The sequence below is a fragment of the Piliocolobus tephrosceles genome, chromosome 4 (assembly GCF_002776525.5).
Source record: "Piliocolobus tephrosceles isolate RC106 chromosome 4, ASM277652v3, whole genome shotgun sequence".
NCBI lineage: Eukaryota > Metazoa > Chordata > Mammalia > Primates > Cercopithecidae > Piliocolobus > Piliocolobus tephrosceles.
The window spans coordinates 49,050,433-49,064,409 of NC_045437.1; the positions used below are offsets into that span (position 1 = coordinate 49,050,433).

A 13,977-nucleotide genomic window follows, 5' to 3' on the forward strand; every position below is an offset into this window, starting at 1 on the left:
AAATTGAGAACTGCACTAGATCAGTGCTGAAGAGTACCTGGAGGGTGTGTCCAAAATGGGTTATCAGAACCAAAGGGATGGAAACCAATATCAGGAGCTGAGATACACAAACCAAAGGGATCCAGACAACCTAGGAAAAGGAAAGTGAGGAGTATTGTGTGGGAACAAGCAAGAGAAGAGAGGACCAGGACAAATTCCCAGTGAAGAGGAATTCAATGCCACAGTAGGAATCTTTCTCCCTCCATAGGTTCACCTTTACGGGTCCCTCCTAAACAGAGCCTTCTCATTGTGTAACATCATAAGCTCCTTGAAGGTGGCAGTCTTTATTGTTTTCTTCTCTGCTGCATCTCTGGAGCCTACCACAGTGCCTGACGCAGAAAAGATGCTTTAAAATGTCTGTTGAATAACAAATAAAGGGGTGAATGAATGAATGAATGAATGAATATATCTATCTTGCTATACTGGATTTTGGTCAAAGGAAATAAATGTGATAAGTCAGTTTTTGCTTTTTTTTTTTTTTTTTTTTTTTTTTTTTGATACAGAGTACAACTCTGTCACCCAGGTTAGAATGCAGTGGCACAACCACGACTCACTGCAGTCTCAAGCGCCTCAGGCTCAGGTGGTCCTCTCATTCAGCCTCCTGAGTAGCTGGACTACAGGCATGTGACACCACCCCTCACTCATTTTGTATTTTTTGTAGAGATGAGGTTTCACCATGTTGCACGGGCTGGTCTCAAACTCCTAGGTTCAAGCAATCTGCCCATCTTGGCCTCCCAAAGTGCTGGGATTAAAGGCGTAAGCCACTGCATCTGGCCTAGCATTCTTTTCAATAAAACCACATTAATTGTGACTTGAAGTAACAAAGAATTCACTGAAAAACTGATTGGAGAACAGGAAAAGAGGTTTCCAATATACATTACACAGCAAATCACTTAATAAATGTTCGTTCGATATTTATGTTTTTCCCCAAATTCCTTCTCCAGAGGTCTTCTCTCCTTCAACCCTTCCCCAACTCAGAACACAGGATTTTATTACTGCTTACATAAAAAAATCCACTGCTCTTATAATCATAACGTGATTTAGAGAACAAGACGTACCATTCCTACGTCCCATCTCAGTGCTCATCGTACCCTTTCTCCCTTTGAGGGCATATGCTAGCCTTTGAGATCTCCAGCCATGGACATATGTTAACAAAATGTGATAAATCTGGTCCCAATGTCTCCCTACAGAGCCCTGGTAGCTCAACTTCTCTGCAGTCACCGAAAAAGAGGCTGTGGAAAACCCACCCCCTGGGAAGTCTGAGTGAGTGGTCTGTGCCTTGCAGGAGTATTTGCTTTTTACACCAGAACTATGAGAAAAGGGAGTCTGGGAAAATGATTGTAGAGACTTATCCAGTAGATGGTAGATTATTTACAGAATAAAACCAAATATATTCGTTAGAGAACAGTCTCAAGATTTTTTCCCCCAGGCCTCAGAGGACAAACACCAAGAAGAAAAGGAGAAAAGAAGATACAATTCACATAAACATGGATATGAAAGAGCCTATACTTATGTAAAAGGAATCCCAGAAAGAAACTGAGCACACAACAGAGAAACAGTAAGCAAAGAAATGAGAGAAATACCTTTCACTCACCCAAAGCAAATCTTGAATGTTTCCATCGAAAGAGCTCAACAAGACTCAGACAAGATAGAGACAGACCTATATCAAGATGCCCTGAGTGACATACATGAAGCTCAAATATAGGAAAAAACACCTACTCAGAGACTGAAAGAGACAAGATACTTGGGAAAAAGGCAACTACAGTGAAAGATTTCCCTCATCCCAATACTAGGAAACAATGGATTAATCGCATGGGAAGAAGTTTCGTTACCTCTGTTTTAAAAAAAAGAAAAAAAAGTTCCTTGCAAGAGCAAAGTAAACCCAAACTCAAGAATGCGAAGATTCAGAAACATAGTACCCAAGTACCCATCCTCAAAAAGTTACTTGAAGAAAGACTCCAATTAATTGAAATAAAGAACTCAAGAATTGAGATGATTTTATAAAAGAATGAATGATGAACAATAAAACTTAGAATTTGGTAAAGAAAATTGTTGCTCTGTGGTTGCAAAGCTTAAGGCAAATGTTAACAAATCACTCCTAAAGTGAAGTATATGAAAATTTAAATATTAAAAATCTGGACATGAAATATCAGATTATTTTAAAAGAGGCTAGAAAGCAGAAGAAAGTCTCAACTCAAAGACTTCTACTACGCATCCAAATAAAGATGCCATGAGGCCAGGTATGGTGGCTCATACCTGTAATCCCAGCACTATGGAAAGCCAAAGTGGGCGGATCAAGAGGTCAGGAGATCGAGACCATCCTGGCTAACATGATGAAACCCTGTATCTACTAAAATACAAAAAAATTAGCCGGGCGTGGTGGTATGTGCCTGTAGTCTCAGCTATTCAGGAGGCTGAGGCCAGGGAATCGCTTGAACCCAGGAGGCGGAGGTTGCAGTGAGCCGAGGTTGCGCCACTGCACTCCAGCCTGGGCAACAGATTGAGACTCTGTCTCAAAAAAATAAAATAAAATAAAATAAATTATATATAAATATATATATATATATATATATACACATCCCAAAATGAGAAATCTAGACTCCCTCAGTCGTTGTTGGAGGAGATTCACATGAGGAACCCCACAACCCAGTGTCAGAATCTGACTTGGGTCTAGTATTGGAGTAATTGGCTACAATGGCTAGTATCACTTATCCTAGCACACATCAGAAGTGATACTTCAGGGCCAGGTGCAATGTCTCCCACCACTAATTTTAGCACTTTGGGAGGCCAAGGCAGGAGGATTGCTTGAGGCCAGGAGTTCAAAACTAACCTGGGCAACATAGCAAGACCCAATCTCTACCCAAAAAAATTCAAAATTATCCAGGTATGGTGGTGTGCACCTGTAGTTCTAGCTAATCTGGAGGCTAAGGCAGGAGAATCACTTGAGTCCAGGAGTTCGAGGTTGTAGTAAGTCATAATAACACCACTACACTAAAGAATTGCTACTTCAAAGCAAATTTACAACTTTAAAAATATGTAGTAAAACTCCAAACTATTGGGAATAAAGTAATTTTCAAGGAACTAGAAAGTAAAGCCTAAGAAAATAGAAAGAAACGAAGAAAATACGAGAAATCAGGAAGCTAGAAAACAAAGCAACTATAGAGGATTAATAACACAAAGACCAATAAATACACAAATCCCCTCCCCCAAAAAAGAGAAAGAGTATTTAAGCAATGTTAGAAATGAAAGTGGAACGAAATTATACTTACAGAATAGATTTGAATCCAATGCCAATGATTTTCATCACTTAAATGAAAAAGACAATTTTCCAGAAAAATATAGGACCTTTAAGATGGACTCAGAAAAACAGAATAAACCTATAGTTATCTATGTGAGTGGTTTGGTTGGTTGGTTTTATATCTCTGATAGTAGTTTTTATGCACAGCAAAGATTAATCAAGTGCTATCTTGGGTTTTAAAGTTATCCTTCAATTTATAAATGCAAAAACTTAGTTCTTCCTTATTCTATTCTTAGATCTTTTTTAACATCCTTCCTAACTAGATTTAAATTAAGTCCAATTGAAGTGTGCAAATCTCTCATGTCTCATCTATCCCCAGTCATAGTACTAAGGTCATTTAAAAAATCGTTAAAGAAATTGACTCAGTAATCAAAGTCTTCCGCCCACAAAAGAATTTAACCAAACAGTCACAGACAATCTCTCTTTACAAACTATTTCAAATGACAAGGAAAGAGAAGGGGAAAACAAACTTCCTAATTCATTTTATGAAGCTGTTACAGTCTAACACTGAAACTAAGCAATGACAGTATAAGAAAAGAACATTACAAATCAATTTTTCTTAGGAGCATAGATTTAAAGGTTCTAGAATATATACCAACAAATAGAAGCCAATAATGTGTTATAAAATTTTTCATAACTAAGTGGAGTTTATCCCATGCATGGAAAAACGTCGTTATAAAATCTATCGGTAAAATGTACCACTATCAAGCAGACAAGGTGAATGACCAGGCAGCACATATAGCCTGTCTACAACATCATTTAAGGGGACGGGGGGACTCATGATGGGGACAAGAGCAGGAGCAGGTGTGTGGTTTTCCACTGCCTCTTGCATGCTAAGCAATGCCCAGGATGTAGGGGGATTAGATGTTAACCTCTGAGAAAGGAACCTGGCCCTTGGGTTATGGGATGTATGAGCCACTCACCCCGTGGGATCAGCAGCTATGGCTGTATGACAGGGCAGAACCTTGGACTCCAGCTCTGGTCTTCTACCCCAACACTCACCAAGAATGATCACTCCAATATTGATAAAATGGAAAGGCAAAGTTACTTTTAACAAGCCACTGAAGATAAAGTGCTGCTATCATAGTGCAGAACATGTTAGCACTATTCACTGAAAAATCTGGGCCCCCAGACAAAATTTTTGGGAAAAAAAAAAAAAAGCCTCTTCATACAGAGCCCACAGATTCCCCATTACCAATTTCCCATAGCCACTTGTCCGTATCCCTTAGTCTTATCAAACAAGAAAGGAGGGATGACAGAGTAGAGGTAGGGGTGAGGGGAACAAGCTAAAAAGGTTTAGAGTCAAGTTCGTATTCCTTTCTTTGAACTCCAAATTCCTCCAGCATCTCTTGCTTTTGGGGAAACACACCAGGTTAAAAGGGAAAGCAGTTCTGGCCAGGTGTGGTGGCTCACACCTGTAATCTCAGTGTTTTGGAAGGCAGAGGCAGGAGGATCGTCTGAGCCCAGAAGGTCAAGACCTAGCCTGGGCAATAAAGCAAGATCTCATCTCTACAAAATATAATTTTTAAAAATCAGCCAGTTGTGGTGGTGTGCACCTATAGTCCTAGTTATTTGGGAAGCTGAGGTGGGAGGATTCCTTAAGCCCAGGAATTTGAGTCTGCAGTGAGCTAGGATGGCACCATTTCACTCCAGACTAGGCAACAGAGTGAGACCTTGTCTCTAAAAAAGTAATAATAATAAGGAGAGAAGGCAGTTCTGTATGTTATCCCTGATGGTCCTGCCTGTTCACCAAAGCAATTTCCTGATCTGATTTATTTAGGAATGATACAGATAGGAATAGTTAAGGGGCTCAAGAATTTTCTAACTGAAATTATTTCTGGAAAAGTAGCAGACTGTGAAACTATTAAATAACTATTTGCACTTATTAAAGGTTAAAACATACCACATCCTGCCTGGGCGGCGTGGGTCGCACCTGTAATCCCAGCACTTTGGGAGGCCAAGGCGGGCCGATCGCTTGAACCCAGGAGTTTGAGACTGGCCTGGACAACAAGGCAAAGCTCCATCTCTACTAAAAATACAAACGTTAGCCACGCATGGTGGTGCATGCTTGTGGTCCCAGCTACTTAGAAGGCTGAGGTGGGAGGATCACTTGAGCCTGGGAGATCAAAGCTGCAGTGAGCCATAATCATGCCACTGCATTTTAGCCTGGGTGACAGAGTGAGACCCTGTCTCAAAAAAACCAAAACAAACAAACAAACAAAGAAAAACATCACATTCTAATCACATATAGCCGTGTGTAAGGGAATTCAAGTGGAAGTGCAGTTCCAAAAAATACACCTTGGCCCCCAGTGAGCAATTTTTATTAAAGAAAGATACATTTTCTGGGGAATTCAAAGCCTAGTCTGTTGACTGCCTGAAGTGACATGGAGAAAAAGGACAAATTTTTGGAGTCAAAGGGATTAAAGCTAAAATTATTATTTAGGATTGTATGATGTAAGCAAATTCCATAATTCTCTTGCCTTCTGTTTTCTACTCAGAAAAATAGTAATAATATCTATCCTGCAAGATTAGCCATGCTAATAGTAATAATCACACTGCAAATGGTAACTGTGTATAAGAATATTTTCTATCAGAAAACTCCCTATGATTCACTCCCTATGAATCAGTGGAGGGGCTTTATTTTAAAAATCTGCTATTATGCAAGTGCCTCTTGAGTTTGGATTAGGAAGCTGTTAACATTTGTTTCTCTCGTGATACTGCTACTTAGATGTTACTTAGTCTGGTTTAAACCCTTGGAAATGTGACCTCGAATAAGCACTCAGAAACATTTAAAGGCTACTTAACTTTACATTTAATATGTTTTAATTTCTTGAGTTGAATTCTCACCTCTCCCAATTTTTATTTGTTCCCCTTAAAACTATTTTCTGAAATGACTGTTTCTCCTGGAATAGAGAATTTTCCAAGAGTGTGAATTTACTTGTGGGAAGGAATGGGTCTCATAACCTTAGAGCCTTTAGGCAAATAACAACCCTAAACAGCCCATATCTTTAAATCAATGTATATTTTCTAATAAGGGAATTGTCAAAACAAAAGTTCTAATTTTTCAAATTGCTTTTAATGTGACTAAAACATGAAACAGTTTATATTTTATGGTCTCACTGTTTAAAGGGTCTGGCTAAAGGTTTTAATAAGCAAAATCATATCACCTCAATTCCAACCATCTCCATCTCATTCATCTCTCTCTCTCTCTCTCTCTCTCTCACACACACACACACACCACATCACTGCAATCAAAGAAAAATAGAGTATACTAAAACTGGCTTGGCAAACTCCTAATTAACAGTCAAAACTCCTTGGAGCTAAGGTGCCACTCTCCCAATAGGCTGCTATTTTTAAAATATTTCTCTTTGAAAACAACAGCATGATTAATCTCACCATTTCCACTTAAATTACTTACATGGAAAAAACAATGCACTATGGGCAATTATTAAAAACACTTTATTATGTATAATTTGTACATGCTTCAATTTGTGTCACTTAGGGTGATTTATTTTCCAGGTTGCAATGACATCTACCAAGATTAGCTAGCTCTAATTTTCATTCTGCCATGCCACATACAAAAATACAATTTTCAAAGCAAAGCTTCCCTTCTTTACACAAAGGTACACAAGAGTTTGTCAGACAAATAAAATAAGAATACTTCACACACGTATCAACACCACACAAGGCATTATCCTTCACACAGTAACATCTAATGTGTTCTTTTATTTTTGGAACAGCAGGAAAAGAGCCCTTTCCCTTCAGAGGAAAATAAAAACTTTATCTGTTGCTAAAGCCAAACTCCAGGGATGAAGGTATGGTCCTCTGGGGAAAGCAGAGGGATGGGGATGTATGGAGGAGAATGGACGCCCCTTCATAAGCACTTCAGTAGGAAGGAATTGCAGGAAGTTCCTCGGGGACAGTCACACAGTTTCCCGATCCTTGCCCCTTTCCTTACTGCACACTGCTCACCGGCGTCACACTGCAAACAACAAAATATGTGGTCATTGAGTGTGAAAAAACCCAGGCTCCCAACAGACAAGTCTCACAGTCAACGCAATCTCTGTTTCTTGAAAGGGGCAATTGGACCCCATCACCATCACAGGAAGTCTATGTACAGTCGGGTCTGAAACAGGGAGCCTTGTGCTTATAACTTCAGTGAGAGTACATTTTTTAAAGAAACTTACATTATTAGTTTTATCCTAGTTTCTTCCACTTTTAGGTGGCGAGGGGTGGGGGGTGGGGGAAGGGGAGCATCACATTTCCTGGCTCCTTTTCTTGCCCATTCACAGGGGAAAAAATCAGACCTTTTTTCTGAGCAACAAACAATAGACTTACACTTTCTTGTAACCCCTGTTCCTGTTTTCCCATTTCCTCACCCGGCAAGGAAGAAGAAGCCCACAGAATCCTGCAAGTCCATTACCTAAGTTATTTAGCCACATCCTAGGGAGAAGATTGTGTGTACCATTCGAGGCTGTGCAATTTCTCCTGGAAAAACACGGGAAGGGAGTGACCACAAACCTTACCATGGGGACTTGGCCATACTTCTTCTCATAGATGGGAATACGTTTACTCTTGAGCTTCTTCAAGACTTCTTGCAGCGCTTCGATCTGCAACATAACGCCCCGGAGCCTGAAGTTGCCGCCTTGGCTGCGAGCCCAGCCCAGGTGTGCACTTTCAGCCCGAGTTATAAGGAGCCCCGGACCCACACTGTCTCTGCGGTGGGACTCCGCGGACACAGGGAATGGTCTAGGGGTAGAAACTTAGCGGGCGCTGTCCCAGGTACTGACTGCGGGTCTCTGAGCCGCTGAGGCTCCTGTTGCTCCGAGGGGCCGGAATGAGGGATTCGCTCAACAGACCGCCAGGAGCCCGTGGGCTCGAGACGCACTTCGGATGGCAGTGGGTGCCTGGGCGTTGCGTTCAGCTCCCCGCGCCCTGACTCTGGGAATAGGAGTGGGGGTGGGGGGAGGAGGGAGGCTTGCAAAGGAAGGGACAGCGCGACAGCACAAAGGGATTGGGAGCGAGGAAAATACCGACCAGCTCCTTTTCGTGGGAGGCATCCTCCACGGCAGAGTAGATGTCCAGGGCTCGGGGCTGGAGCTCGGCGTCCTCCTGGGCACGGGTACCCAACAGAGGTAGCATCAGCAGCAGGGCGGCGCCCAGGAGGGGCAGCAGCCGCACGCGGGAGCTCTCCATGGTGCTGAAAGTCTTCGTTGCTGGGGCACCCCGCGCTCCCACCTTTTATAGTGAGCCCAAGCCCCCGTGCAGGAAAGAGGGAGGAGGCGAAGAAGGAAGGGGGTGTGGAGGAGGGCCCGGGTCAACCTTCTGTAGGCAGCGCTCTGCCGGCGCTTGACGTCAATGCCCGCCGGGCTCCAGGCGCCTGGGAACGAGGCTCTGCGCACAGATGGGCTAGAGCGCAGAGAACAGGACCCTGCGCCCCCAAATGCTGTCAGCACCTCGGCAAGGGATGCTCCCCGAGGGGCCTTAGCTGAAGCCGAGGGGCTAGAGGTGAGGGATGGGAAGCGGGAGGGCCCTAGGAAATGGAAAATGCCTTCGGGGCAACGCACGGGCAGAAGAGTCGCTTCCCATCACCTAGCAGTGGTAGCAGCCGCACCATCCACCTTGCCAGCCCTGCCTTGCCTCGCACCCCAACCCCAAGTGTGGCGGTGAGAAGCGGGTGTTGCCTCCAGACAGCCACGTTTGCTGAGCACCTTACTCTGTGGGGTAGGGTAAGAAAACATAGTATACAAAAGAAAGAGAAATAGTGGCCCTCCCCATGATGGGTTCTATGATGGAATCTGTGTGACGATAGTTAAAAGAAGAGAAGGAAAACAGACAAACCTGGATTCAGCAGTGGTGTGGGAAGTGCGGAGAGCCAGGCTCTGGTTCCCGTCCTGGCTACACCACGTACAAGTTGTATGACTTTGAGCAAAATGAAGGACCTCCCCAAGACTCAGCTTTCTCTTTTGTAGATCTAGGATTAAAAAGATATACTTCACAAAGTCATCAGTAGGATGAAATGAGAGATTAAGTATATCAAACTCCTGGTTCTTAGCTAAGCTTCCCTCTCCCTCCTTTTTGAACTCTGAGGCTGCCCAGGCAAATTTAACCATCCCCAGAACCAACCACCCACCCACCCATCACCAATCCCTGGTATCCAAGAAGGCTGTCTAGAAAGAGAGTGAAAGAGTGAAAAGAAAGGCAGCTCCTTGATTATGAAAATGTCTCCAGAGATCAGAAGTCAACGGTGAACCAGCTCCCCAACAACTTGTGAGAACACTATGACCTTTTTAAAAGTTGAGGTCCTTACAGCCTGAATGCACATGAAAAGCAATGCTTTCCCACTTGGACCTAGGGACCAATCCTATCTGCTTGCTCACCTGGCTTCCTTCACCACATCATCTTTCCCTCAACCGTTCCTAAATTCATCCATCTTCTCCATCCCAATTACTACAATCCAGTCCTAGACAGCTGCCCCAGCCAACTTAATGTCTACCACTTAATTCCTAACCTATCTTCTCTTACCTTCCTCTACTCCATAGTTCACCACCAGCCACAGTATTTTCCCCCTTAAAATACACTAATGACTTCTGATCTTACTAAGCACTGAATCTAAATTCCTCATCCTGACTTGCAAAGCATTATATGATCTGCATCCCTCTCCACCTCATGTTCTACCACTTTGCCCCAGACTCCTCCACTCCAGCCTCACATAGCCTTCTTTCTGGTCCTCTAGCAGGCCAATCTCATTTCTACTTTGATGTCTTTGCACTTTCCCCACCTTGAAAGTTATTCCTGTATTTCCAAATGGTTCACTACTTCTGTCATTTAAATCTAGCGTAAATGTCTATGACTACTCAATCCAAACCATCTACCAATTCTTTTCTCCCACAGATTTATTGCTTAGCAGGTTATGTGAGTCATTAAGATAGTTAATACACAATATGTGCCTGGTTACTTCAACTATCAAGTATTTAATTGGTACTCAGATACACAATGGGAAGCAATTCAAGAAGTGATATCTCTTCTAATGAATAGCATACATATTAACAGCATCAAAATATTTTGCTGTGGGGGTAAACCCAACTTGAAAATGTATCTAACACCTCCCTCAGCTCTGCCTTCCACACATGCCTTTTGATTCTGTACAACAAAACTTCAGTGGCAGCACATTTTACTGTTGAAATCTTACAGAGACATATTGGCACTCACCGCAACAACCATCTCCAGTGATCTTTAAACTAAGTTTCAGAAGAAAAATAATCCCAAATAAGATTTTAGCCTATTCTTTCTGAAGGGTGTAGATATTGCCAATGCAATACTTTCTCTCTAATTTTGTTCCACCCAGACACAAGTAATAATTTTCCTTTTGTGCTACTTCCATTTGAAAAATAACCCCGAAGTTTAAAACTTGCTGAACTTAAGTTGGTGCTATCATTTTCTTATAAAGAGGGCACATTTAATCAAGGGGTTAGGGAAAGGACTCTTGGACAATCCTGTGAAACAAGCCAGGGGCATCTTTGTCACTTACATACCGCATGCTTTTTTCATCTTGAACAGAATAACTTTATAAACTGCCTTTAGCTAGCATGGTATAGTAAAGTCTAGGCTATCTTCTTCCCAAAGAAAACTTATGTAAGTTAAAACTCAACAAGAAACAAAAGCATGAGATGTTCCACAGTCTTCATATTATACCCTGTTAGGAGAATTTGTATATTCTTACTACTTTGTAATGACTCCATTAGGGGAAAAAAGTCCATCTTTGATGCACCCAAGCAATTAAAATCATACTGGAATTTAATTACTACTTCTCACCCCAGATATAGAAAAGGGGGGCAGGTCATCTAATGAAAGAGAAGCAATGGCCAGGATGTGTCTTTGGAGATTTAACGCGGACAAATCTCTCTTAACTATCTTTTCTGAGATAGAGTAGGCCTCCAGTCCTGCTCTTTGAAATAGTTCAAGTAGAGAAATATCATAAACAGACAGCCAAGAAACCAGTGTCAGTAAGGTCTACTTACAACATGCTGCTATCTGAGAACATTTTAAAAATCTCTTCTTATGCATGCCTAACTCTTCAAGTCCTGAACTTTTCACTATAAAAATAATCCATTAATTGATTTGTGACTTGGCAAGAAAACAATGTCTGTATTGTTCTTGGAAAAAAGAAAACACACACACAACACACACACACACCTTAAAACACAGGTGTTTGATATTACTAAATTAGAACTTCTAGAGCCCTAAGATGTTAGGTAATAAGAAGGTCGTGGCAGAATTTGACACCACAATGATGTTTTTTCCCAAGCTTTAGTATTTCTCTCTCCCTTCCTTTCTCCTTCAATTGTGAATAATTTCTGTTCCTATGTAACTCAGAATAACACTGGCCTCTTAGGTTGTCATAGTTCTCAAATATCAGACTACTTTGTTGTCCATTAGCCGTCCTCCCATCCCTCACCCCAACCAAGTCTTGTTCAACAGTAAAACGTCCTCAATTTCAGCAAGGAGCAGTGGCTTATGCCTGTAATCCTAGCACTTTGGAAGGCCAAGGCAAGAGGATTATTTGAGCTCAAAAGTTCAAGATCAGTCTGGTCTGGCTGAACGCAATGGCTCATGCCTGTAATCTCAGCACTTTGGGAGACCAAGGCAGGTGGATCACCTGAGATCGGGAGTTTGAGACCAGCCTGGCCAACATGGCGAAACCCCATCTCTACTAAAAATACACAAATTAACCGGACGTGATGGCATGCATCTGTAATCCCAGCTACTTGGGAGGCTTAGGCAGGAGAATCACTTGAACCCAGAAGGACAGAAGTTGCAGTGAGCTGAGATCACACCACTACACTCCAGCCTGGGCAACAAAGCGAAGCTCTGTCTCAAAAAAACAAACAAACAAACAAATGAAAACCACATCTGGTCAACATGGTGAAACCGCATCTCTACAAAAGAAAAAAAAAACTTAGTCAGAAGTGGTGGCACACACCTGTAGTCCCAGCTACTCGGGAGGCTGAGGTAGGAGGATTGATTGGGCTCAAGAACTTGAGGTTGCAATGAGCCATGATCACACCACTGCACTCCAGCTTGGGTGACAGAGTGAGCCCCTGTGACAAAAGTAAAATAAAAATTAAAAATTTAAATTTAAATTTAAATTTTTTAAGTCCTCAGTTTTATTGACTTCCTAAATATTTGTATTTAAGACTATTTCTCCTTACTTGTGTTAGTTGCACTTTCCTCCAAGTTAAACATCACTCTGTTCTCTTTGGTACACATTTGCAGTCTCTTGGGTGACATTTTTTTCGTTTCTACATTGTCTGCTCTCCACTTTTCCTCCCTGCAGAAGAGAGATTCCCACTGACATTTGTGTTCTGTTTATTTCCAAGCCATAGCCTTCCAAAGGAACTGCTATTCACTGTGTTCTAACTAAACATCTTTATCACTATCTGAAAGAAAATCATCTGAAAGTAAAGGACACTTGAAGTCGGTATAAATTGGGAGGTGGTAGAGATGTAGTAGAAAAGAACATGTGCTTTACAGACTGCTTCTGAAGGAGTAAAGCAGGGGAAATTAAACAAAGCTTTTCAGGCAATTTTTTAAGCTTCCAATTGAAAAGCTTTCCATTTCAAGACGTAATTTCAAAATCTGGGTGCCCTATATTCTAACAGCTCTGCTAAGTATTTTGAAGACTGCTGAGATAATTCAGACAGTTCTTGCCCTTGAGGGTCTTTGGGTCTAGTCATTTGTGCCCATGTGCACAAACTCCTAAAATACAATGACTTAGTGAGATGAGGGTCCTACTAGAGAAAGAGGACCCCAGAGAAGTCAGAGATTCATTGCCACGAGAGGGAATCTTCGTGAAAAAGTGGCATCCTTTGAATGAGTTGCTGAGTCCTAGGGGATGGGTAGAATTCCAACAATAACAAACATCCCACTCTGGGGCCTTGGGGGCAGGCAGGAAGCAAAGTCAAGTCACCGAGGCAGGAGATCTGGGAAGCACTGAGTGCTCTGGGTTGCTGGAGAGCAGGGTGCATGGAAATGTGAAAGACGGGGCAGCGTAATTGGAAACAAACCTGAAAAGGAACACTGGAGCACAAATAGAAAATCCAGAGTGGCAATAGATAGCTCCAAATTTGGGTCCAATAAACAGGAGGTAGGAGCACAGGTGAACCCAAAAGATTTCATTTTTCAAAAACTAATACTAAAAACAATCTTTTGACCTAAATGCCTAGCCTGAGAAAAGTAGCCCTTTTCAGATATAGGGAGATAGCACTATATCTGTAGGAGATAGATTGTTTCTTAGGGCAAGGAAACATTGCTCTGGATCCCAGCATAGCACACCTTGTTGGAGTGTAGCAGTGGTGGCATGCCTAACCCACATTTCGCATGCCACCGCTAACCCCATCTTCTCTAACTTTTCCAGACCCAGATCTCCTAAGCTTATAGAAAGTGTAAAACTAGCAGCTGATCAGAATACCCAAGAGATTAACTATATGACTTAATAGGGAGTAATTTTGAATCATTCAATGATTGCTCATTGTCTATAGGTTCAAGTCAACTTCTTAGCATAGTGTCGAAGTTTCTTATAATATGGTTCTGGTTGTATTTCTAATCTCATTTTTCTGTACTCCCAACCAGTTCCATCA

The 13,977-nt window shown here is 42.0% G+C and overlaps 1 protein-coding gene across 1 annotated transcript; it reads right to left on the reverse strand.

Moving 5' to 3' along the window:
• Positions 1-7,048: 7,048 nt before the first annotated feature.
• CARTPT (CART prepropeptide) lies at positions 7,049-8,660 on the reverse strand. Its single transcript, XM_023207883.2, has 3 exons — positions 8,375-8,660; positions 7,864-7,947; positions 7,049-7,319 (listed from the first exon to the last, which is right to left on the reverse strand). Exons 1-3 carry the CDS (start codon positions 8,531-8,533, stop codon positions 7,212-7,214), a joined length of 351 nt encoding a protein of 116 aa, XP_023063651.1. The 5' UTR covers positions 8,534-8,660; the 3' UTR covers positions 7,049-7,211.
• Positions 8,661-13,977: the final 5,317 nt, after the last annotated feature.

Coding starts and splice junctions, on each gene's coding strand:
- CARTPT (XM_023207883.2), bottom strand. CDS start 8,533: ATGGAGAGCTCCCGCGTGCGGCTGCTGCCCCTCCTGGGCGCCGCCCTG. Junction 7,948..8,374: donor CCTCCCACGAAAAGGAGCTG/GTCGGTATTTTC, acceptor GTTATGTTGCAG/ATCGAAGCGCTGCAAGAAGT. Junction 7,320..7,863: donor AGTATGGCCAAGTCCCCATG/GTAAGGTTTGTG, acceptor TGTTGTTTGCAG/TGTGACGCCGGTGAGCAGTG.